The following is a 24,246-nucleotide window of genomic DNA, read 5'->3' on the forward strand; positions in this document are numbered from 1 at the left end:
TCTAGATATCATAAGTAAATATTGAATAAGTTAATATGTAAATATATAAGTTTCATGTGTCAAAGTAAATCAAAGCACCAAAATAAATAACTTTTATTAGTATTTGCTTATGCAAATCTCGTACTTTTCAGGATGATAGATTCGCCAACGTTTGTGAGATTTAAATTTACATATCAGAAATATTAATCAAATAAATGCTGCTCTTTTGAACTATATATTCAGCAAACATTCCTGAAAAAAATTATCAGAGTTTGCACAAAAATATGAAGCAGCAAAATAATCAGAAATGTTTCTTGAGCATCAAATGATCATATTAGAATGATTTCTGAAGGATCATGTGACACTGAAGACTGGAGTAATGATGCTGAAAATTCAGCTTTGATCACAGGAATAAATTACAGTTTAACATATATTCACACTGAAAACAGCTATGTTAAATTGTAATAATATTTCACAATATTACTGATTTTGCTGTATTTTTGATCAAATAAATGCAGCCTTGGTGAGATATATACTTACTTGTGTGTGTATATATATACACATGCTTCCTGGGCGGTTGCTGTCAGGTTTTCTCAGAGTTTTAAACTGACACGTTAGAGGCCTGACACGTTAAATATCCTATAAAACACACTTATCATCAGTCTGAAGCTCTCAGATAGTGGCATGTTCAGTGTATGTGCTGCAGGCACAGCGTGGCATTACTACTCACTGGATCAGTCACTCTGCATTCACATGTTTAATTGATGAGTTTGTTTCAGCATGTGTGATCCCGAGCAGACGATAATACACTATTTAACAGAATACATGTATTTTAAATAAGCCTCTCCTGTATGGCACAGAACTGTCACATGTGAAAATGTCCAGCTCTGTATTATGAACCAGAAAATAATGGTGAAACGTGATTCATTCTTCTTTCTGAAAGCTGACATGCTCCGGGACACTCTCGTGAGAATCTTTCACGATGCTTAAAGCAAAAAAGATGATGGCAGTGTAAACAGTATCTGTTTTCGTAGAGGGAGGGTTTGGGTTGTGCTGTTTTCTGTATTGTTGTGCTAAAAGTTTACAGTAATCAGTGGGTGGGAGTATTGGATAATTTTAAAGCGGTCATATCTGGTGCATTATTTAATCATCGTAGGTCCACTAATGTCTTTTTGCATCAAAAAGTAAATTTTCCATCCTCCACTCACAGTATTCACTAACTGTCTGATCCATATCACACACTAAACTGGAAATATGATCTGCTGATCGCCAATCTAAATGGATGATTTTATGCAACTTCCTGGAGTTTTTGTAATTGTCTGTGTGGAAACAGTCTGTTAATGAGGTAGCAGGTCGATACAACGAATGAAAAAAAAAAAAAGGATTTGCCCAAGTTTGCAAGGTTACTAACATCAAACAGATCAAAGAGGAACAAACAGGAACAAAGGAAACAAAGGAAACATCAATCAGGAACAAAGGAAACATCAAAAAGTAACAAAGGAAACATCAAACAGGAACAAAGGAAACAAGAACTAACACAGGTAAAACATTTACACCCTTCCACAGTAGGTATGTATGCCAGTACATTACTGAAGTGGGAGGGAGGGATGCCAAAACTCTGGTGGTGGGAAGGGGGGGCTAAACAAAAATACTGGTCCATGGGGGAGTAGGCGGAGGAAGAGACCATGGGGTGACCCTGATCGAGGCCAGGAGGAGGATGACCCACGACAGAGCCGAAGAGGGAAGAGCCAGGGTAAAGTCATGAGCCGACCTAACAGAGGTGAAGCCGAGAGAGGTGGAGACCCAGGCAGAGTCCAATGACCTAGCGGACAGAAAGACCTAGCTAGCTTAGCTAGAAAGACCTAGCAACATCAGAGGACAAGGAGGCCAAAGCAGAGCTGTGGTGATGAACAGCCGAGGTGGAGCCAGGGTGTCAGACAACTGAGGCGGAGCCGGTGGGAGTGAGGACTGATGAGGAGCCGGAGAGAAGGAGGAGAACTATGAACCAAAGGGGTGGACGAAAGTTCATGGCAGAGGCAGAGTGATGACTGACCCAGGCAGAGCTGGAGGAATGAGGGATCCCGGTGAAACCGAAAGGACGATGGCCTCAGGTGGAGCCAAGGGAGCGAGGAGCCCACTGGTCAATTGGCCAAGGTGGAGTAATGGGTTCGGAGGCCCGAGGCGGAGCAAGCAAATCCTCACACCAAGGGGGAGCTGACCACCGAGAATCCCAAGGTGGATCCGAGCAGCTGGGGGCAAAGATATGGCAGAGGAACTGGATGGAGTATACCCCAAAGGATATTTGGGGTTGGGCGACGAAAGAGACTTGGAGCCAGGAGAAACCAGAGATGAAGCAGAGACTTGGAAGCCGGATACGAGCTGAACTGGAGCTGGGTGGGACTGACGGAGACTAGGAAGTCGGATGGGACCAACGGAGACTATGAAACTTGAAAGTTGGGTGGGACCGGCAGAGACGAGCAGAGGTGCGTTTCCCAAAGCCAACTATGGTCGCAAGTTCTGTTGTTACCAATAGAGTTCAATGGAACTTGCGACCATAGTTGGCCAACGATGCTTTTGGGAAACGCACCCCTGGAACAAGTAAAGGAGGAAGGGCTTGGGAACAGGAGGAAATCTGAGAATCCATTAATCCAGGCAGGGGAATACAGATTTCTGAGGCTGGAGGATGGGTAGGACATCACTCTTCATCATCCAGCTCCACTAACAATCCCTCTGGGATGGACATTGGAGCCGACTCAAACACCTGGTCAGACTTAACAGCGGGTATTGACTTCAGGATGGACATGGCTTCAGGCTCGGGGTCTGTGTCTGCGATGGACTCAGGCTCATGGTGGGTTCAGAGGAGTGCGCTGGGTGGACTGCAGATGCTGGAGGGATCCACATTGAAATAGCGCCCAGTTCACATATTCTCGAAATGTCCATAAAACATATGCAGAGGCTGTTCTTTGGGTAATAGACGAAATGAGCAAGATCTAAAGAAAACTTTAGTGTGTGCTCCTCGAGGGGTTAAACACAACCAAACTATGCAGCAACGAGAACAGACAAAGAATGACTCAAACAGGGCTTTAAACACACAGTGTAGCTGTCGCAGATATTTGTTCACCTTTGAAAGTTTTTTGGTTTGTTTGTTTGTTTTTGTTTTATACATTTTGTGTAATACTTATGTGAGAATTGTATTGATCTACATGATAGTTTGGCAATAGTGACACCTACTGGAGAAAATGAGTAACATAAGACATACTGGTCATGTGATTTGATTATTTGCGTGAACACCGGAAAAGAAAAAACAGAAACATGAGGTGTCGCACGCACACAAATTGAGAGATGTAAAATTGAGAGTGTTTGAGCAGAAAATGTATCCTAATGGCTTCTGAGTCCCGATTGGAAAGCACACGGTATGTTTGTATGTATTTTGGTTATTGTTTATTTATAATTTGATGTACTGTGTGTATTGATTTCAGTTTTAATGGGATATGTTTCGAGCGATGTCATGGCAGAATCAACAAATTTGATTGTAATTTTGGTTTATTTTTCTGTTTTTTCACGGTGTCCATTCGATTTTTGTGATATGTAATATCCTGATTCCTGAAAGGAATACATTAAAAGATCGAAGGCATCAGTTGAAGCGTGATTTTTCTGATCTGGAAAAACATTCAGGCGCCGTTATAGTGAAAAAACGTCTGTTTACATTCCCCTGGAAGAGTGCAAGAGTTCATCGCGGAAAAGGAAAGATTGCCAGACCTCGATGTGAAGAGCATAGTCCAGTCGACCTCGGTGGAAAACTGCAGCTATTGGGTAAAGTGAGGACGCCGCCATCCTACGCGATTTCGTCGCATTGAAACTCTATTGCGTTTCGCGTGACTGCATTCTTTGCCGTGCAGGAAGGGCAACGCAAGACGATAGTGCTGCAGTGACGAAAGACAGCCACAAGTCGGCAACGTTGCGATGTTTTTGGACAATTCAGCTTTCAATAAGAGTTGCTACCTTTGGATTTGCAGGTCAGACTGTATCTTTTCAGCTTGAATTTTCATTTCTTGGTTGAATAACATGTATTCAAGTTAAAATAGTTAGCAAATGGTTGTAACAAATATTTGCTTTTGATAATTTTCTAAGTTGATAGAAGTGTGTAACTTGTTTAATAATTGATTGTGCAATTTCCTTATGGTATTACAGCTTGTTATCAGGGTTTAAAGCTGAATAATAGTGTAGTTTAAAGCACGTTACCAACATGGATCAAAATAGATCAGAGAGCTTTGTCTTAGACCAAGTGATTCAAGCTCTTGAAGAAGAAAAGGCACAATTAGAGGGGAAATTAGAAACGGAAATTGATGCCTCTGACAGAGAAAAATATGAAGAACGCTTAGCTGAAATTAATGCAGATCTGGAAGTTAATAAGATGAGATTCCAGGAATCATCATCACGAGTTGAGCAGGCAGTTAGGCGATCAGAAAGAGAAAGGCGTCCAACAGAAAAAATGCTTGAGTTGAGACATGACGAACTAGCAAAAAGAGAACGGAAGTTTATGTTCACGTACTTAAACTTCAAAGCTGAAGCTCAGTTCATCAGATCCAAGCTGAAAGAAGAGTGCTCTAAAACCGAGTTAGATGATATGATGGTGACATCAGAGAAACGTGAAGCAGAGTTAAAACAAATATATGAGAGTATTCGTGCACTGAACGTCCCATCTCAAGATATAAGGAGGAGAATGGATAGCTGCACTTCAGTTACTAGTGAAATAACTGCATTACTGAAAGGACGTTGCGCAGAAGTTGGCACAAAGGAGTTTGATGCTGAAGCTGTAAAAGAAACACTCACTCAGTTACTGCAAAGAGATAATGCCAGGTCAATTTATGGTTCAACTGTGTCGAGAGCTGAAAGAGATAGTCAGCATGGAAGTATTATGTCAGTAAAAAGAGCAGAAGCAGCGGCACGCTTAGCTGCAAAATGTGCTGAACTAAAGAGAGAACAAGAAATCTCAGCTCAAAGAAAAGAGGTACTAGCCCAACAAGAGAAGTTAAAAATGCTGGAAGAGCAAAGAGATCTTGAATTAATGGAAGCTGAATATATTGTGTATGCAGAAGAGGAATCAAGATTGAATGCTGAAATAGGAGATGCTAAAGAAAAAAGCACTATGCCTTCAAGTCAGCTGCCACTGCACCACAATAACCCTTCTTGCGTCAAGAAAGAAACTTTAGCTCAACCTTGCTCTGAAAATGAGCTAGAGACAAAAGTAGATGAGGTCTTGTTAGTGAAAGCACTAAAAGAATCCCTGGCAATGACTAAACTTCCAGCTCCAGAGCCATTCACGTTTACGGGTGACCCACTCAAGTTCACAGAATAGCGGACCTGCTTTAAAGCTTTGATCGAAACGAACTGTACAAGCCCAGCACATCGGTTGTTCTATCTGAAAAGGTACATAAGTGGAGATGCGCTTAGTGTACTAGAGGGAACGTTTTATAGGAGTGATGAGGATGCATACACACAAGCTTGGGATGCCCTGAACAAACGTTATGGACACCCCTTTGTAGTTCAAAGAGCATTTAGAGCAAAGCTAAATAACTGGCCAAAACTTGGACCCAAAGAATCACTGAAATGAAGGGAGTTTAGTGATTTCCTCATCTCTTGCAAAAATGCAATGCCTCATGTACATGGTTTGAAGGTTTTGGACGATTGCGAAGAAAACCAGAAATTGCTTCAGAAACTTCCTGACTGGATAACAACTCGCTGGAATAGGTATGTCACTAAAGCACTAGATGAAGAGAAGCCATACCCAAGCTTCACTGAGTTTTCAGACTTTGTGGCAGAGGAGGCACGCATTGCATGTAATCCTGTTTCCTCTCTACTTGCTTTAAAACATGCAGATGAAAGGCCTGGAAAGGAGCAGAAACGTCTCAAGACCAGTGCTCTGGCGCAAAATGTTAAACCCATTGCAAAGAGTGCATTGGAAAGAGAGAAATGCACTAAACTAAACCCTTCTTTCACTCAGGATAATAGACAAATAGAATGTGTCTGTTGTCAGCAAAATCATTTTATATACAAATGTGAAAGGTTTGCGGCAATGCCTCTTGAGGAGAAGAAAAGGTTTGTTATCAACAACAAGATGTGCTTTGGTTGTCTCAGAGTTGGCCATGTCTCCAAAAACTGTAGAAAGCGAGCTACTTGCAACATCTGCAAGCAGAGTCACCCCTCTTCACTTCACGAAGAACGCTCTCAAGGAGGAAAGCCAGAAGTTTCACCTGATGAAAGGGTTTCCACTAGCTTATGCAGTGTGGAGATGGATAAAGGTAATCACACTTCGATGATAGTTCCAGTTTGGCTCTCTTGTGCAACTAAGGACAGCACAGAAATTCTAGCTTATGCATTACTGGACACGCAGAGCAGTAATACATTTATCAGTCAGGACATCTGTGACAAACTGCAAGCAAAAACAGAACCTGTGAAATTAAAGCTGTCCACAATGACTGATAGAGCTTCAATAGAGAATTGTCTGAGAGCAGTTGGACTAAGAGTGAGAGGTTATAGTCTGCAAGAGTACATAGAGTTGCCACCCGTATACACTCGAGAATACATTCCCTTGGAACGAGATAGCATTCCTACTTGCAAGAAGGCTCAGAGATGGATTCACTTGCTCAGTGTTGCAGATAAGATGCCAGAGTTGTTGAATTGTCCTGTAGGGCTTCTAATTGGCTTTGATTAGAGTCCTGCACGGGTTCGGGTACCCGCGGGTATAATATCCAACTGTGTCGGATACGGGTGCGGGTCGGGTCGGATACGGGGGAAACACGGGTCTAAACACGGGTTTAAAACAATCACATGCAAACGTAAAATATATGCATATTTTTAGGAACACATCTACAAAAATATGCCTGTATTTAAGTTGATACAATAATTTAAAATCAGTTTATTTGTGCCCACGCGCCACGCCCCCCCAGGATCTATAACGTTACTTAGGCTACTTTCACTTTAAAAAATTCATCAGATCTGCAGTCGTTGAGATGGATACTGAGGAGTTATAAAAGAATAGCTAGTGGAGATTGTAAAGTTGTCGACAATAGTCATCAAAAATCAAGTCCAGTACTGTGGGAGAAATTTGGAGTTATCTGAAGAAAATATTGTGAAAGGCTTTGCTGCATTTTCGTGTTGGATAGCCGCAAATGTGGAACTTCATCGCCGAGGAAGCACGCAGATAACTGTGGTAAACAAGCAGTTCTATCGAACAGTATTTTTCAAATTTAACACAGTTCAGTATGTGTGGTCTGCAGGGCGTGTTTGAACCCAAAATTGTCAGATGTAGGCTAGATGAATTTGCGTGGCAGATATAGTATTGTAGCCGCGTCTGTTAGGCTACTCAGTTTTGTGGTAACGTTTGCCATGTTCTTCATGTACCGGCCTTTTGACAGCTTCGGCTGAAGTTGTCCTTGTGTTAATTGGCGTTATAACTGTTCTGTATGACCTGGTAATAATTTTTTTTTGTAATTGTCTCTATAATGTGATTGGCTAAACTGATTTTATTTCGGGTGCGGGTCGGGTGTCGGTTCTATTTTAAGCGGGTCGGGTCGGGTGCGGATTTTAATTAGTGCTGTTGACGGATAACGGATCGGATGCGGTTTGAAGCACTGTGGGTACGGGCGGGTGCGGATTTACAAAATCGGACCCGTGCAGGACTCTGGCTTTGATTGTCCAAGGGCTCTAAAGCCAACCCAAGTGATATCAGGGAAGGATCACGAACCATATGCAGTCAAGACGGACTTAGGCTGGAGTGTAGTGGGATCCATAACACCCCATGTTTGCTCTAGAAATGTAACGGGGTTCTGTCATCGCATTTCTGTGAAGGAACTCCCAGCAATCACACCTGCTTCAGTAATCAGGACGTTAGAAGCAGATTTTCGAGATACAGACTCAAGAGAAAAGACAATATCTCAGGAGAACATTCAATTTCTTCAACAGTTGGATGAAACGACTCAACACAACAAAGAAGGACATGTGGAAATGCCCTTGCCATTCAGAGAACGTCCTCAATTACCGAACAATAAGCAACTGGCTACGGTTCGTTTGAAGCATTTAAAAAGAAAATTGGAGAGAAATCCCAAGTACAGAGAAGACTATGTGAGATTTATGGATGGTGTCTTTAGAGATGGTGATGCCGAAGAAGCAGATTCCATATCGAAAGAAGGCAATGCCTGGTACATTCCGCACCATGGGGTGTACCATCCCAGGAAGCCAGAAAAAATAAGAGTGGTATTTGACTGCTCAGACAAATTTGAAGGTACATCTCTAAATGACCACTTACTCACAGGCCCAGACTTAACAAATGCTCTTACTGGAGTGTTGTGCAGATTTCGTGAGCATCAGATTGCAATTGTTTGTGATGTGGAAAAGATGTTCCACCGCTTTCATGTCAGTCCAGATGATTGTGATTTCCTGAGATTCCTATGGTGGGAAGAAGGAAACACCGAAAGGGAAATCCAAGGAATACCACATGCGAGTACATATTTTTGGAGCTGCATCCTCTCCGGGTTGTGCGAACTACGGCATGAAATATCTTGCCAGCAAATATGAGAGGGACTACCCACTAGCAGCGAGCTTCATTCGCAAAAAATTCTATGTGGATGATGGACTTGTCAGCGTTGATTCCATCGAGAAGGCCAACAAGTTGGTTAGTGAAGCGCAAGAAGCTTTGGCTAAGGGAAACTTGCGTTTACACAAGTTTGTGTCCAATAGCAGAGAAGTCTTGAGCACAATTACAGAGAGCGAACGTGCCAGTGTTGTGAAGGATGTAGATCTGAACTACAATGAGCTTCCAATGCAGAGTGTACTGGGAGTAAAGTGGAACATAGAGATGGATACATTCTCATTCAAAGTTGACCTTAATGAAAAGGCTGCCACTCGGCGAGGAATTCTGTCAGTAGTTGCAAGTGTGTACGACCCATTAGGTTTTCTCGCTCCCTATATCTTGACTGGGAAGAGAGTGCTCCAGGAGATGTGCAAATGAGGGGTAGGATGGGATGAACCTCTTCCTTCTGATCTGAAGCCAAAGTGGGATACATGGATCCATGATTTGGAGAATCTCCAAAAGGTCAAAATACCAAGATGCTTCATTCCTGAAAATATGGGCAGAATCCAGAAAATAGAGCTGCATCATTTTTCAGATGCCAGCAGTGAGGGTTACGGGCAGTGTTCATACATCAGGATTGTTGCTGATGAACAAGTACATTGTGCACTGGTCATGGGTAAGGCCAGAGTAGCCCCTACGAAGGTTTTCAGCATACCACGCCTTGAGCTAACCGCAGCCACAGTTTCTGCGGCAGTAAGTCATGTTCTTAGGGAAGAGCTTGATCTGAAGGTAAATGAGGAGTTTTTCTGGACAGATTCCCAGGTAGTGCTAGGGTATATCAAGAACGAAGCCCGGCGCTTTCATGTTTTTGTAGCTAATCGTGTACAGAAGATAAGAGACTCTACAGATCCAAGACAATGGTTCTATGTGGAAACAAGTCAGAATCCTGCAGACTGTGCGTCTAGGGGTCTCAAGGTGGCAGACCTGATAGACTCAAGTTGGTTGATAGGTCCCAAGTTCTGATGGGAACGAGAGATTAGCACTCATGAAAAATCCCCAGTGCTTATAGTAGGTGACCCAGAGGTAAAGGTCCTGAAAACAGATGCCTGTGTAAGAGGTAGCTTAAAGACTCTCAAGATTCTCAGATTGGAATACAGCCCTCAATATTATTGCTAGGATCAAAAGACTGGTGAACAAAGACAAGTCAGGGTTCATTAGTGTAGAAGAGAAAGAGAAAGCAGCTATGGTGCTCATCAAGGCAGCACAAAAAGAAGCCTTTGAAGAAGAACTGAAATTGCTCAGTCAAAACCCTTCTAAGCTGCCAAAGAACAACAAGTTATACCAACTTGATCCCATCTTCAAGAATGAACTGCTCAGGGTTGGAGGACGACTAAGAAAGTCTAACACAGCGTTTGAGTTGAAACATCCGGTAATTCTTCCTAAGGAAGGCATTGTCACACAACTAATACTTGACCATTGCCACAAGAAAACTCAACATCAAGGCCGAGGTCAAACCTTGAATGAGCTCAGAGCCAGTGGATATTGGGTATTAGGTGCAAGCAATGTAGTGACCAAGAAAATCAAAAATTTTGTTACTTGCAGAAAGCTGCGTAGATCAGTCGAAGAACAACGTATGGCTGACCTTCCAGCTGACCGAGTGGAACCCTCACCTCCATTCTCGTATTCTGGTATTGACTGTTTTGGCCCCTTCTACACAAAACAAGGTCGGAAGGAATTCAAGAGGTATGGATTGTTGTTTACGTGCTTTAGAGATGCTAGAAGATCTTTCCACCGATGCATTTCTAAATGCCTTAAGATGTTTCATTGCAATCAGAGGAGCCGTGCGACAGATCAGATCCGACCAAGGCACGAATTTCGTGGGGGCTAAGAATGAGCTGGAGAAAGGTTTGAAAGATCTGGACCAAGAGCGGATCTCTACCTATCTTGCAAGCAAACAATGTGACTTCCTTATGAATGTTCCTGACGCAAGCCACATGGGAGGTGTGTGGGAACGCCAGATAAGGACTGTTAGGAGTGTGATGAATGCTGTTCTGGCACAAGCTAAAGGAAGACTGGATGACACTTCATTAAGGACATTTTTGTATGAGGCAATGTCTATTGTAAATAGTCGTCCGCTTACCACTAACACAATAAATGACCCAAAGAGTGTTGAACCTTTGACGCCTAATCATCTGCTCACAATGAATACCTCAGTGCCCCTTCCTCCTCCTGGCAAATTTGTCTGTGAAGATTTGTTTGCTAGGAAAAGATGGAGGAGAGTGCAGTACTTGTCGGAACAGTTTTGGAACAGATGGCGCAAAGAATACCTGGCCAACGTAAGCCTCAGACAACAGTGGCACATGCCTAGAAGAAATGTTCACGTTGGAGATGTAGTAATTCTCAAAGAGGACAATGTTCCCAGAAATGAATGGAGGCTAGCTAGAGTCGTTGAGGCAAGTGCAGACGATGATGGGTTAGTGCGAAAGGTTAAACTGCAAATGGGACAAAGTAAGTTAGGAAAAAAGGGTGAGCGATTGACAAACATATCCATTTTGGAGCGTTCAATCCAAAAAATTGTAGTAATAGTTGAAAACAACTCTTAAACTATGAGTGAAACCACAAGGATTAGACTAATTAGTTTTGACATCTAAAATAGTAGAATTCAAATGAAGGTAAAATAATACTGTTTATGAAAGTGTTGAAAGATGAATGAAAGTTAAGTAACAGCTTATAGGGAAATTGCAGGATTTATTTTATTTGTTCAAAATATTACTGACATAAATCCTTGTAATTTTGGTGGCAGTGTAGCTGTCGCAGATATTTGTTTTTTGGTTTGTTTGTTTGTTTTTGTTTTATAAATTTTGTGTAATACTTATGTGAGAATTGTATTGATCTGATAGTTTGGCAATAGTGACACCTACTGGAGAAAATGAGTAACATAAGACATACTGGTCATGTGATTTGATTATTTGCGTGAACACCGGAAAAGAAAAAACAGAAACATGAGGTGTCGCACGCACACAAATTGAGAGATGTAAAATTGAGAGTGTTTGAGCAGAAAATGTATCCTAATGTCTTCTGAGTCCCGATTGGAAAGCACACGGTATGTTTGTATGTATTTTGGTTATTGTTTATTTATAATTTGATGTACTGTGTGTATTGATTTCAGTTTTAATGGGATATGTTTCGAGCGATGTCATGGCAGAATCAACTAATTTGATTGTAATTTTGGTTTATTTTTCAGTTTTTTCACGGTGTCCATTCGATTTTTGTGATATGGAATATCCTGATTCCTGAAAGGAATACATTAAAAGATCGAAGGCATCAGTTGAAGCGTGATTTTTCTGATCTGGAAAAACATTCAGGAGCCGTTATACACAGTAACACAAGAGCTAAACAAGGAGCAGGTGGATCAAATCAATTAAATATAGAGTCGCTATGACAACAAATGAGAACATTCTAGAAACCATGACAACTAATGAAACAGAAACCTCATGTAACAATATAAAATTAGCCTACGATAGATATCCATGAGCAGAACTGTATATTCTGTTAATTGAGTGTAAAATAATTAGTACATAGACCCATAACATATTAACCAACTGAAATGTTCCATGCCATTTAAATATCACATCCATGGACTTTCCAAGGCTTTTCACATTCAGTAATTTCTTAAGGAAATCAGATGGAGCCTCTAATGATCTACAGTCATGCAGAGCTCAGGAGAGTTTCATTAGCGCTGAACTCACTGAACGTACGTTGAATTAGATGCAGTTTCTGTAGCGAGAGAGAGAGAGAGAGAGAGAGAGAGAGAGAGAGAGAGAGAGAGAGAGAGAGAGAGAGAGAGAGCTCATCTACTGATGGTGAATACTGAAGCCTGACTCTCATGGTATTCCCACAGGCACACATGCACTTTGTGTGTGTGGATCTATATCTTCTGCTGTGAAAGCCTGAAGGGTCCTCTAGTGTTTCATCTCTGTACCCTTTGACCCCTTGACCTTTCGGCTGTGTGGCATGATGCTGTCAGGCCGCTTCTGATCAGATACCCATGAGCCCCTCAGCCAGAACACACTCCATCCATCCGTTCACTGTGTGTCACCAATTCACTGCTGTAATGCAGGGATATTATGTGATATAGTGAGTGTTTAAAAACAGCTTAAATGCGGTAAAATCACACTAACAGAATGTGTGTGTGTGTGTGTGTGTGTGTGTGTGTACTGTCACTGCCAAAAATACATTATTATTGTTTTATTATTTTATTTTATTCATATTTTATATTAAACATAATTTAATTTACATTTTAAAAATGTTTTATTTATTTTTGTATTTAAATTTTTCAAATGTATTTATATAAAATTATTTTATTTACATTTTTAATAAATTTTTATTTTATTTTAATGTATATCAGTCATAAGGACTTTTTTAGTGTTTTATGGTGCTTTTTTGCTGACACATTGATTTGATACAGCTTAATGATGCATTCAACACACACACACACACACACACACACACACACACACACACACACACACACACACACACACACACACACACACACACACACACACACACACTATCTCTCTCTCTCTCTCTCTCTCACACACACACAGTCACAGACACACACACACACACACACACACACACACACACACACACACACACTCACACACTATCTCTCTCTCTCTCTCTCTCTCTCTCTCTCTCTCTCTCTCTCTCACACACAGTCACAGACACACACACACACACACACACACACACACTCGTACAAACACACACATAACTCACACAAGCATGGCATGCATTACATGCATAATTATATCCCACTTAATTAATATTGAAATCCTGATTGGATTAACTAGCTGAGGTCTCCATGTCTCTGATCCTGAGGCTTTAATTGTGAATGTCAGTCAAGCATCAGTGATAATGATGTGCCGAAGTCTCCAACACTCAGCAGTGTTCAAGCTCTCCTGCATTATGCAGTTCTCAGAAGGCAGTAATTCATGATAAATGCCTTTTCAGGAGTTTTCAGTTGATGATTTATGATGGATGTTTCCCCTCCTCCATCTTTTACAAAAAGGTCAGCAAGACTTGAACACAAAGAATGGCCTTCTTGCTTCATTTTTCTATAACTTTGGCACTCGTTCTCTCTAAAGAAAGTCGTTTAAGCCAGTGAATGATGAATGAAGAACAACTGTCACACAGACACACAATGAGATTCATCACACAAAGACACGCAAGAACACGCTAAGAACATGTTACACATACAGTGGATGAAGCTGCTTTACAGTGTGACTAAACGCTTTATCATCTCACTGTATAACAGAGAAGATTAAACTGAGTTCATTTACTGTATTTCTAGACTTCTGATCAAGTAGTGTTTTACTGTCATGAAAATAATGTTGCAATGCGAACAAATGTTACCGCTTCTGAATACAGTCTTCGTGTTGCTCGTGTTGGTTTGTGTTGAAATATGACCTGGACGTGTTCCTGACAGGTTTAGTGAGATTCAGAGGGTTTCTGAAGGCTTGGGGCTTTGTGTTTGAATAGTTTCAACACATTACACATCACAACAGAGGTGTGTAATCACACACACACACACACACACACACACACACACACACACACACACACACACACACACACACACACACACACACACACACACACACACACACACCTCCGTATCTCACCATATGTTCACAGTTCAGCAGCTGTGATTCTGAGAGAGCTTTACCAGCGTAATAAATGAAACACACACACACACAGACACGCAGACACACACACACACACACACACACACACACACACACACACACACACACACACACACACACACACACACACACACACACACACACACACACACACACACACACACACACACACACACAAACACTCTCTCACAATTTTTCTCTCTCTCACACACACACACGCACTCACCCACACACACACACATATATCTCTCTCTATCTAGCAGTAAAAATAGATGTCTATTTGTAGAATCGCAAACATGCTCTTTTTTTGTCCTTTGGTTTTGGATGTTAAACCATTACTTCAGTTTAAACTTTAAAACTTTATGCAAGTTTCCAGACAGTTCAGATCCGTAGCAAAGCCCTCGGATAAATCACATTTAACCCCCAAAACACCCATGATTTTTGGTTGAGTTCATGCTAGTGATGTCTTCATTATGAACATTTATGAATGAGCTGAGTGTAGGGATCTCTCTGGCGTTTGAACCGGGGCCGTTCTCATCATGAAAGTCTCTGCTGGTTATTTGAGTTGAGATGTGATGCTGAACCGCTTTCATTTCAGTCAGAGACTCGAGTGCTAATTATGTGTGTGTGAAGCTGCTGAGTGAATGTTAATCACTGACTGATATGAAGGAGCGCAGCGGGTGTGTGTGTGTGTGTGACAGAGCGCTGTTGTTCGCCAGGTTTCTCTGACCCGCAGGAGCTCATTACAGGATTCTGTGTTACGGATGCGGCTCGGGTTCAACAACCTCCCACTGATGAAGACTCGGTCCACAGGAAGCGGAGAGATCGTTTACTAATGCAACAAGTCAGGCGTTATAGGGATTTAACACAGTTGTGTGAAGAATAGTGTTTTAAACCCCCGTAAATGTGGTAAAATCGTCCAAAACAGAAGACTTTCAGGATCTTATCGTCTTTATAGAAACTAGGCTAATTAAATGTATTGTTATTATTGGCAATAACAATATGCAATATAATATTTAATTGTATTTATAAATGCATTTAATAAAAAATATATTTTATTTAAATGCTTGTTTATTTTATTTTATTAATTATTTTATTTTAGTGCTGTCAAATCGATTAGATGCGATTAATCGATTTGACAGCACTAAAATAAAAAAAATTAATAAAATAAAATAAACAAGCATTTAAATAAAATATATTTTTAATTAAATGAATTTATAAATTATGCATTATATATACTATATACATATTACATGAACACAAACTTTTAAGTTAGGTGTGATTAATCGTGATTAATCGATTTGACAGCACTCTTTTATTTATTTTTGCTACATTTTAGAATGTATTTATTTTATTTATTTTTAAATCATTTAATACAAGTCTTTTTTTCTCTCACAGTTGTCAAGAATAACATTAGAATCAAAGAACGTTCCATTAAAAAATTAAGTTTAATTCTATTAAATTAAATGCAAGAAATGAATGGTTTATTTTATGTTATTGATTTATTTTCACTGATTAATTCAGCTGAGTTTGGATGAATTACAGAGGCAGCGCTAGAATGAATATATCAGCTCAAAATGAAAGGAAATGCAGTTTTGCTACAGGTTTAATGTATTTTGTTCTATTGTGTTTTTTTTTTTTTTTATTGTTACATTTTATTTTATTATTTCATATTTTCTATGATTATATTATATATATTTTTTTTAATTTTTTTTATTATTGCATAGGTTGCTATGATTCCATTGTATTTTATTTTAATTTTATAATTTTTCTGTTTATTTTATAATTGTTTATTTTATTTTTTATTATCTGCTATGGTTTATTTTTATATTTTTTTTATATGATTTATAATTGATTTGATTTAAACTTAATTTGTTTTTATTTATAATTTAATTCAATTAAAAAAAAATCCACTGTGAGTTCAGGAGTGATCCCTGCATTCAAGTAATCAAGGCAGCGTTAGTATGAATAAATCATCTCAAAATGAAAGGAAATGCCTCGCATATTCCTTTAACCGGATAGATGAGCGGCAACCAAACCTGATCATGAATCATTTGTGCATGCAGTGAAACTAAAGAACCACAACCTGTTTGAGACACTCAACCCTTTCGTGGCAGTTAAGCTCTTTCTTTCTGAGGGTTTGTCGTCTCGCTGTGTTTCTTCCTCCTGAAATAGCTCTATCTCACCCTGATGCTGTCGAACCTGTCAGGATTCACTGAAGTGTTCGAATCGCCCCCTATACCCTCATTCCCGATTCCCTGCATTACTCCACTAATACAGTTCACCTGAAGGAGTGAATGGAAACGACACTTTTGCATAGTTTGTGCTGTGTAATAATCATTTGAAACTTGGCAAACTGGCAGCTCTAGCAGTAAGATCTTTTTTTTTTCTCTTGAACTCTGTTATGGAAACTATCAATAACCCTAATTAACCAAATTGAATAAATCAAGTAAAATTTAATTTACACCTGCATGATATTATGCTGCACCCACTTTGGACCAGAGGTTTGGAAAATGAATGGATGATTCAGTTGTAGGCGCCATCTTCTGGTCAGACGCGGGAATTTATTCAAGTCTCACAGTGCATTATGGGTATTCTCTAGCTGTTGAGTGTACATTGGATGTACATTTGTTATTGCAGTGCATTGTGGGATTGAATGAGTGCACTCGATAACGTCCACTATGGTTTCAGACATCCCTACAAATGGCTGTTCCCTCAAATGGTGCCCTATTTAGGATATAAGGGGCGATTTCAGACACAGCCAAGAATAATAAAATATTATTAAAAATAATAACATATTCACAATGTCCCGCATCTAAACTGCTCCCGGGGAAACCGGTCTGTCGAGCTGAACCGGCTGGGTAATAATGTCCCAGGAGAAACCCAGAGCGATGGTCCTGTAACACACAAGTTGTCAGACTCAGAGGAATGATCAAGACAATCCTGAATCTGTGTGTGTGTTTAGTGAGTGTTTATCTGACTCTGTTGGCGTGTGATCCTGCCTGAGGCTGCACGCGCTTTACTCTCACGGTGTGTGTCACACACAGTTAAAATCATGTTCTCAACTGCCAATTAAAACCTGCTAATGTCAAAACAACCAGACCGAGAGGAAGAGGAAATTAGTTAGCTGGACAATCTGATAGAGAGATCACTGTAATGCGTGAAAAGAAAAGGAAAATGTAAATAAAATAAAATAATAAAAAAATACATCAAATTTGTGTTTTTATATTTATTTATACAATTATGTTTTCCTCGGGAACTCAATATGGTAAAACATTTATTTTATTTTATTATTACATAGGTATTTTATATAATATAAGATATATATAATATTTGCTATGGTTACATTTATTTTATTTTTTTTATTGAATTTTACTTTAAAATTAATTTGTTTTTATTTATAATGTAATTTAACAATTTAATTTAACAATTTGATTTAACAATTTAATTTAATTTAATTTAAATTTAATTTAATTCCACAGTGAGTCCAGGAGTGATTTCTGCATTCAAATGCAGATCAGATCAGTGATTTATTTTTTTATTCTGCATGTAAATGTGTTTGTCAGACTCTTTACATCTCTCTCTCTCTCTCTGTCTCTCTCTCTCTCTCTCTCTCTCAGGTGTGTTGTTCTCTGAGGTCCGCCGCCCGTGTGGCGTGATGGTATTGGTCAATCCTCAGAGTGGGCGGGGCCAAGCGATGGCTCTCTATAACGGCCACGTTCAGCGGATGCTCACTGAGGCAGATATACCACACACACTTGTCATCACAGGTGTGTCACACACACACACACACACACACACACACACACACACACACACACACACGAGTGTGAGAAGATTTCTCAGAGACTGATTTATTCTTGTAGATGAATGGCATTAGATGATCTGCAGCCAGCAGGGAGTTTCAGCTCATCCTCATGATGTATGACAGTATGACTTGCTTCTTTTTTTTACTCAATGATTTGAGTAAATGATTAAGGAATGATCGTTTTTGGGTGAACTGTCTCTAACTTCTGGTTCTGTCGATGTTGGTATCAAACCAGATGTGCTTTTCAAGTTAAAACCTTCTCCTCACACTGTGGCTCCACCATGACAGCGGTTGATCTGTTTAGGGGCTCCATCTTTAGAGTCTATAGACTCAAACACAAGCTCCTGTAATCACTATATTTGTTGCCTTGTACATAAAACCCACTATTAGTCACATATGAGTGAAAAACACTCAACACAGCAGCAGGAATGACAAGAGATGAAGAGCTTCACTGTCAAACTGTGAACTCCGAGTAACCTCCGAGAGAGAGAGAGCTGTTTGAGTGATGCTGCGACTGATCGTGTGTCTGTGTGTGTGTGTGTGTTGATGCTGATGTTGATGGATCTATTTATACACCCATCAGTCAAATGTCCAGTGTGTGTTTGTGTGTTAGTTGTGCATGATTTACTCTCTCTGTGCCCTTTGTGCTCCAGCTTATATAGTGATATAATGAAGGTTCTTTATTGGCATCGATGGTTCCATTGAGAATCTTTAAAGGGATACTTTACCGTTTTTTCATATTAAACTATGTTATTCCCTTAACTAAGACGAGTTGATACATACCTCTCTCGTCTCAGTGCGTGCACTAAATCCCTCTGTCTTGCGGCGAAACTTTGTTAGCCCAGTTCATTTAATATGGGCCAAGCAGAGAAGCTACCAAACACCTCCACGTTTTCCCTATTTAAATACAGTTACTCGCGAAGTGTAACTCGACCTAGGACGGTGACACAAAACAAAACAAAACGTTGCGCTTTTCTAAGCGTGTAAAATGGATAACTATTTTGTATGGCGGAATACCATAGCAAGTGCTTGTAAGCACTTCGACTTGGCGCAGTAATATCTTCACTAGAGAGGATTTTAGAAAGATATTACTGCGCCAAGTCGAAGTGCTTACAAGCACTTGCTATGGTATTCCGCCATACAAAATAGTTATCCATTTTACACGCTTAGAAAAGCGCAACGTTTTGTTTTGTGTCACCGTCCTAGGTCGAGTTACACTTCGCGAGTTACTGTATTTAAATAGGGAAAACGTGGAGGTGTTTGGTAGCTTCTCTGCTTGGCCCATATTAAATGAACTGGGCTTACAAAGTTTCGCCGCAAGACAGAGGGATTTAGTGCACGCACTGAGACGAGAGAGGTATGTATCAACTCGTCTTAGTTAAGGGAATAACATAGTTTAATATGAAAAAACGGTAAAGTATCCCTTTAACATCCACAGAATCTTTCCATTCCACTAAAGATTCTTAATTGACCGTTCGCAAAGACCCGCCCCCTTTAGTTACTGTTGCTATGTCCGACAAGCCACGCCTCTCTCACGCCACACCATGTTCTCACGCAGTGAAATATACATTGCGGAGCAAAGAGGAAAATGACAACGCGCTGACAGACAGGAGAGAACAGTTACTTTTGATGTGAAACAAAGTCTAAACTTTCAAATTTGTTCATTTTTTAAAGAAATTTAAACAACAAATACCGTTTTGTGGCTCTTTAATGTGTCTGACAGATCGCTGTAGAGTCTCAGTTAAAGCTGCTCATGAACCGATCATCTCTTGCTTCTAGTTCATTTATAGCATCAAATAAACATGAATGAACACAAGAAGGAATGTTGTTTTAAGTTGTTTTAAAGATGTCAGTACACACGTTTTTTAAGTTCAAATCCTCCAATGTTAATCTACTAACTCTCCTCTCCTGACTGCTTTGTCGGACAAAAATGGTGGATTTGGTGGATTATGATTGGTCAGATCATCTGTCAATCAAACTCCCTGCAAAGGGTGAATTGGATAGATACTTTAGATTACATTCTTTAGAAAACATGGTTCTTTTAAGAACTGATCACTGAAAGGTTCTTTGGGGAACCAGAAATGGTTCTTCTATGACATCACTGTGAAAACACCCTTTTGGAAGCTTTATATTTAAGAGGGAATGAAGCAGATATTTGCCGTTTGAACGTAAACGCACGTGTGTGTGATCAGTAACATGGGTCACTATTCTATGAAGTGTCTCCCTCAATTAACACATTACACCACATCCACACTGAAGCCAATGAGTGTGTGTGTGTGTGTGTGTGTGTGTGTGTGTGTGTGTGTGTGTGTGCACTGTCTGCAGTCTCTCAGCTTTTGGCATTTCTGCTGAATCAGTCACTATGAATCTTGACTTCTGCCTGACACACACACACACACACACACACACACACACACACACACACACACACACACACACACACACACACACACACACACACACACACACACACACACACACACACAATCAGTGCTGTTATTCACACACTCCATCATTGCTGTTACACACACACACACACACACACACACACACACACACACACACACACACACACACACACACACACACACACACACACACACACACACACACACACACACACACACACACACACACACACACACACTCACAGGATTAAAACTTCTGACTTACTTGCACTGTGATACCTTTATAGGAGTTTCATGCATTTTTCTTGAGCTCATAAAGCAATTTCTTCTGTATATATGACTGTATCATTTAAATTTTTTAATTTAACAGATGCTTAAATCCAAATCAACTTACAAATGAGGAACATCACAAGCAAGTTGCCATAAGAGCCAATGATATTCAAAATGTACAATGGCAGGTTTAGTAAAAAAAAAAAAAACATCATTGGAGTCAATAAGGTATTTCTGTTTTGAACGAAGTCTCTTCTGCTCACCAAGGCTGCATTTATTTGATAAAAAATACTGTAAAACATTAATATTGTGAAATATTAATATAACTTAAAATAGTTTTCTATGAATATATGTTAACATGTAATTTATTCCTGTAATCAAAGCTGAATTTTCAGCATCATTACTCATCATTACTCCATTTATGATTATTATCAGTGTTGAAAACAGTTGTGCTGATTAATATTTCTGTGGAAACCATGATACATGTATTTGCCAGGATTCTTCGTTGAACTGAAAGTTCAAAAGAACAGTGTTTATTTGAAACAGACATCTTTTGACACATTATAAATGTTTTTACTGCAAACTTTGATCAATTTAATGCAATAAAAGTGTTATTTTCTAAATATATATAATGTATATAAACCATAACAGTATACAATAGTGTTTACATCAAAGAGTACCTTGGTATCACTGTTGAGATGGTTATTATAGTCAACTAAAACCATTTAAAAATATATATTTTCCTTAAAAGATTTTTTAATAAAAATAGCAAAAAAACACAATTAATAAATACTAAAACTTAAACTAAAATTATTGTACAGAAAATATAATAGCTAATTCAAAATATGAATAAAAGTTCTACCCGTATCTCAATGATAGTAGACAAGACTGCTTTGTGAAGCATGTTATCAGATCTCTCTCTGCTGGAGCATCAGGTCTAATAGACGTGTTTAATGTAGCAGAGAGAATCTGCTCATGAAGTGCATTAACTGAAGTATATGAAATGACTCATGGGGTTGAAATGTGATGTATGATCCATACAGAGCGCCCGAATCACGCTCGAGATCTGGTGAGGAACGCCGACCTGACGCAGTGGGACGCTTTAGTGATTCTGTCTGGAGACGGGCTGCTGTTTGAGGTGTGTGAGGAACGCTTGCTTGTGTGTGTGTGTGTGTGTGCGTGTGTGTGTGTGTGTGTGTGTGTGCCGTCCAGCTCATGTGTGTGTGTATGTGTGTGTGTTTTAGGTGGTGAACGGTCTAATGGAGAGGCAGGATTGGGAAAAGGCCATCCAGACTCCTCTGGGAATCCTGCCTGGAGGTTCGGGAAACGCACTGGCTGCTTCTGTCCATCACTACACACGGTGAGCATTCAGAGCCAATCAGATTCATTCAGTCAGCCAAGACCCGCCCACAAACCCTCTGATTGACATGTGAAGGGACCAACCACATTCAGCTTTTGTATTCAATCTGAAATCTATTAAATGCAGACAAGTTATGGCCGATGTTAAAATTCTATACAAATGTGTATAAATAAAACATAAACCAGACATTTAAAATGCAGCATTATAATTTACAATAGTAAAAAATGCATATTAATTTTGAGATTTGCTAAAGATTCCATGTAACAGTGTTATTATTATCAATTATTATTGATTGCATGTTTATAGATTACATATAATATAAAAAAATATATATATAGAATATAAATATATAAAAACATAAGGCCTATAATTCGAATAATAATGTATGTGAGCTTTAGATGGCAGCAAGGGTAAAATTATTGAAAACGAGCCTATATTTAATAATTAGATTGAATTAGATTTTAATGTTGAAGAATATTTATATATTAATGTCGGCATGAAACGGAAGTTGCGCTGGTATTTTCTTCCCTATTGTGACGTATATCCGAGTGAAGCGGCTTCTCGAACAAGAACAAATGTAGGGCGGGGCTTGATTTTTTCCGTGGGGAATTGATTGGATGGTTGTGGTTTGCTGTTTCTTCTTCAGTGTTCAAAAAGTCCAGTATTTAAATGTTTTAAAAGCGTTTTTTTCTCTGTACATTCTGAAACGAGTACTAGCTAGCATATGAAGTAGTAACATTTAAAAAGGTTTAGACAACTAAACGTCCAACTAAAACGTTTCAGAAACAAATGTTCCATGAACGATGTAAAAAAAAGTTTTTTTGTGAAGGTTTTAGAACATAATTAAAGACCAGGGCTGCGTTTCCCAAAAGCATCGTAAGCCTAAGTTGATCGTAAGCCTAAATTGATCTTATGGCCGGTTCAGATTACACGATTTTAGCCCGATTTTGCCACGATCCGTTTGACTTAGTGTCGTGGGAATTCGTATACGACAACGGGCGTCGGGACTCAAGATTCAATCGTTTCATCTCGTATAGTGTGTCATAGCGGGCGACAGCCTACGTTGCATCTGCGATGCTTCACGACACCACGACAAAAAGACTAGCATGTTTAATTTTTTTTTAGGGCCTCCACGACGGGTTCTATCACGTGTGACATTGACCAATAGGAGCACAGACGCATTTCAATACACAGCTTTCAAAAATGCTGAAACGAAATAGAGACGATGGTGTTGCTAAGTGGAATTATGAAATGGAGGAAAGGTTCGTGGAGCTGTGGCAACAGTACTCCTGCCTGTATGATGTTTCATCGAGAGAGTACCATGACAGAATTAAAAAAGAAAAATGCTGGCGAAAAATAGCAGAAGTACTTCAGCAACCCGGTGAGTAACTGTGTTAAAGGGATAGTTCACTTTGAAATACATTTTTGGTATGTTTTAGCTTACCTCAAGGGCATCCAAGATGTAGGTGTCTTTTTTTCGCAGTAGTTTTAATTTTGATGTTTTTAGGTCAAACCGTTCTTGTCTGTCAGTCATATAATGCAGGTCTATGGTCATTATCTCAAAACACAAGCACAGAGTCCAAATTAAAACAATTCCCCGTCGTCCAAATTAAACAATTCCCAATCGTAAGTACACATTGATGGCCTAAGACACGAAACGAGCGGTTTGTGTGAGAAAACGAACAGTATTTATATCGTTTTTACCTCTTATACACAGCCATGTCCGAGTGATCTGATCTGACGTGTACGCAGACTGGTGCATAGATATATACACACTAGATGTCGCCTTGTCTACGGCAGTTCATTGGAACGAATGTCTTTAAGGCGACATCTAGTGTATATATCTATGCACCAGTCTGCGTCAGATCAGATCACTCGGACATGGCTGTGTATAAGAGGTAAAAACTATATAAATACTGTTCGTTTTCTCACACAAACCACTTGTTTCGTGTCTTAGGCCATCAATGTGTACTTACGATGGGGAATTGTTTAATTTGGACGACGGGGAATTGTTTTAATTTGGACTCTGTGCTTGTGTTTTGAGACCGTGACCATAGACCTGCATTATATGACTGACAGACAAGAACGGTTTGACCTAAAAATATAAAAATTGAAACTACTGCGGAAAAAAAGAC

General features: G+C 39.6%; 1 protein-coding gene and 1 long non-coding RNA gene across 2 annotated transcripts in view; one reads left to right on the forward strand and one right to left on the reverse strand.

Moving 5' to 3' along the window:
- Nucleotides 1–24,246, forward strand: part of sphk1 (sphingosine kinase 1) — a 33,090-nt gene that overhangs the window by 3,008 nt on the left and 5,836 nt on the right. The window contains exons 2-4 of the mRNA XM_082164677.1: nucleotides 17,886–18,035; nucleotides 21,795–21,889; nucleotides 21,996–22,111. Of these exons, the coding sequence (XP_082020803.1) occupies nucleotides 17,886–18,035; nucleotides 21,795–21,889; nucleotides 21,996–22,111 (361 nt within the window). The remainder of the gene's footprint in view (nucleotides 1–17,885; nucleotides 18,036–21,794; nucleotides 21,890–21,995; nucleotides 22,112–24,246) is intronic.
- Nucleotides 18,058–21,785, reverse strand: LOC309495393. Its single transcript, XR_014204652.1, has 3 exons — nucleotides 20,695–21,785; nucleotides 19,510–20,446; nucleotides 18,058–18,795 (listed from the first exon to the last, which is right to left on the reverse strand). It is a non-coding gene; the product is annotated as an uncharacterized lncRNA (long non-coding RNA).

The sequence above is a fragment of the Leuciscus leuciscus genome (assembly GCF_965113295.1).
Source record: "Leuciscus leuciscus genome assembly, chromosome: 1".
Classification (NCBI taxonomy): Eukaryota; Metazoa; Chordata; class Actinopteri; order Cypriniformes; family Leuciscidae; genus Leuciscus; species Leuciscus leuciscus.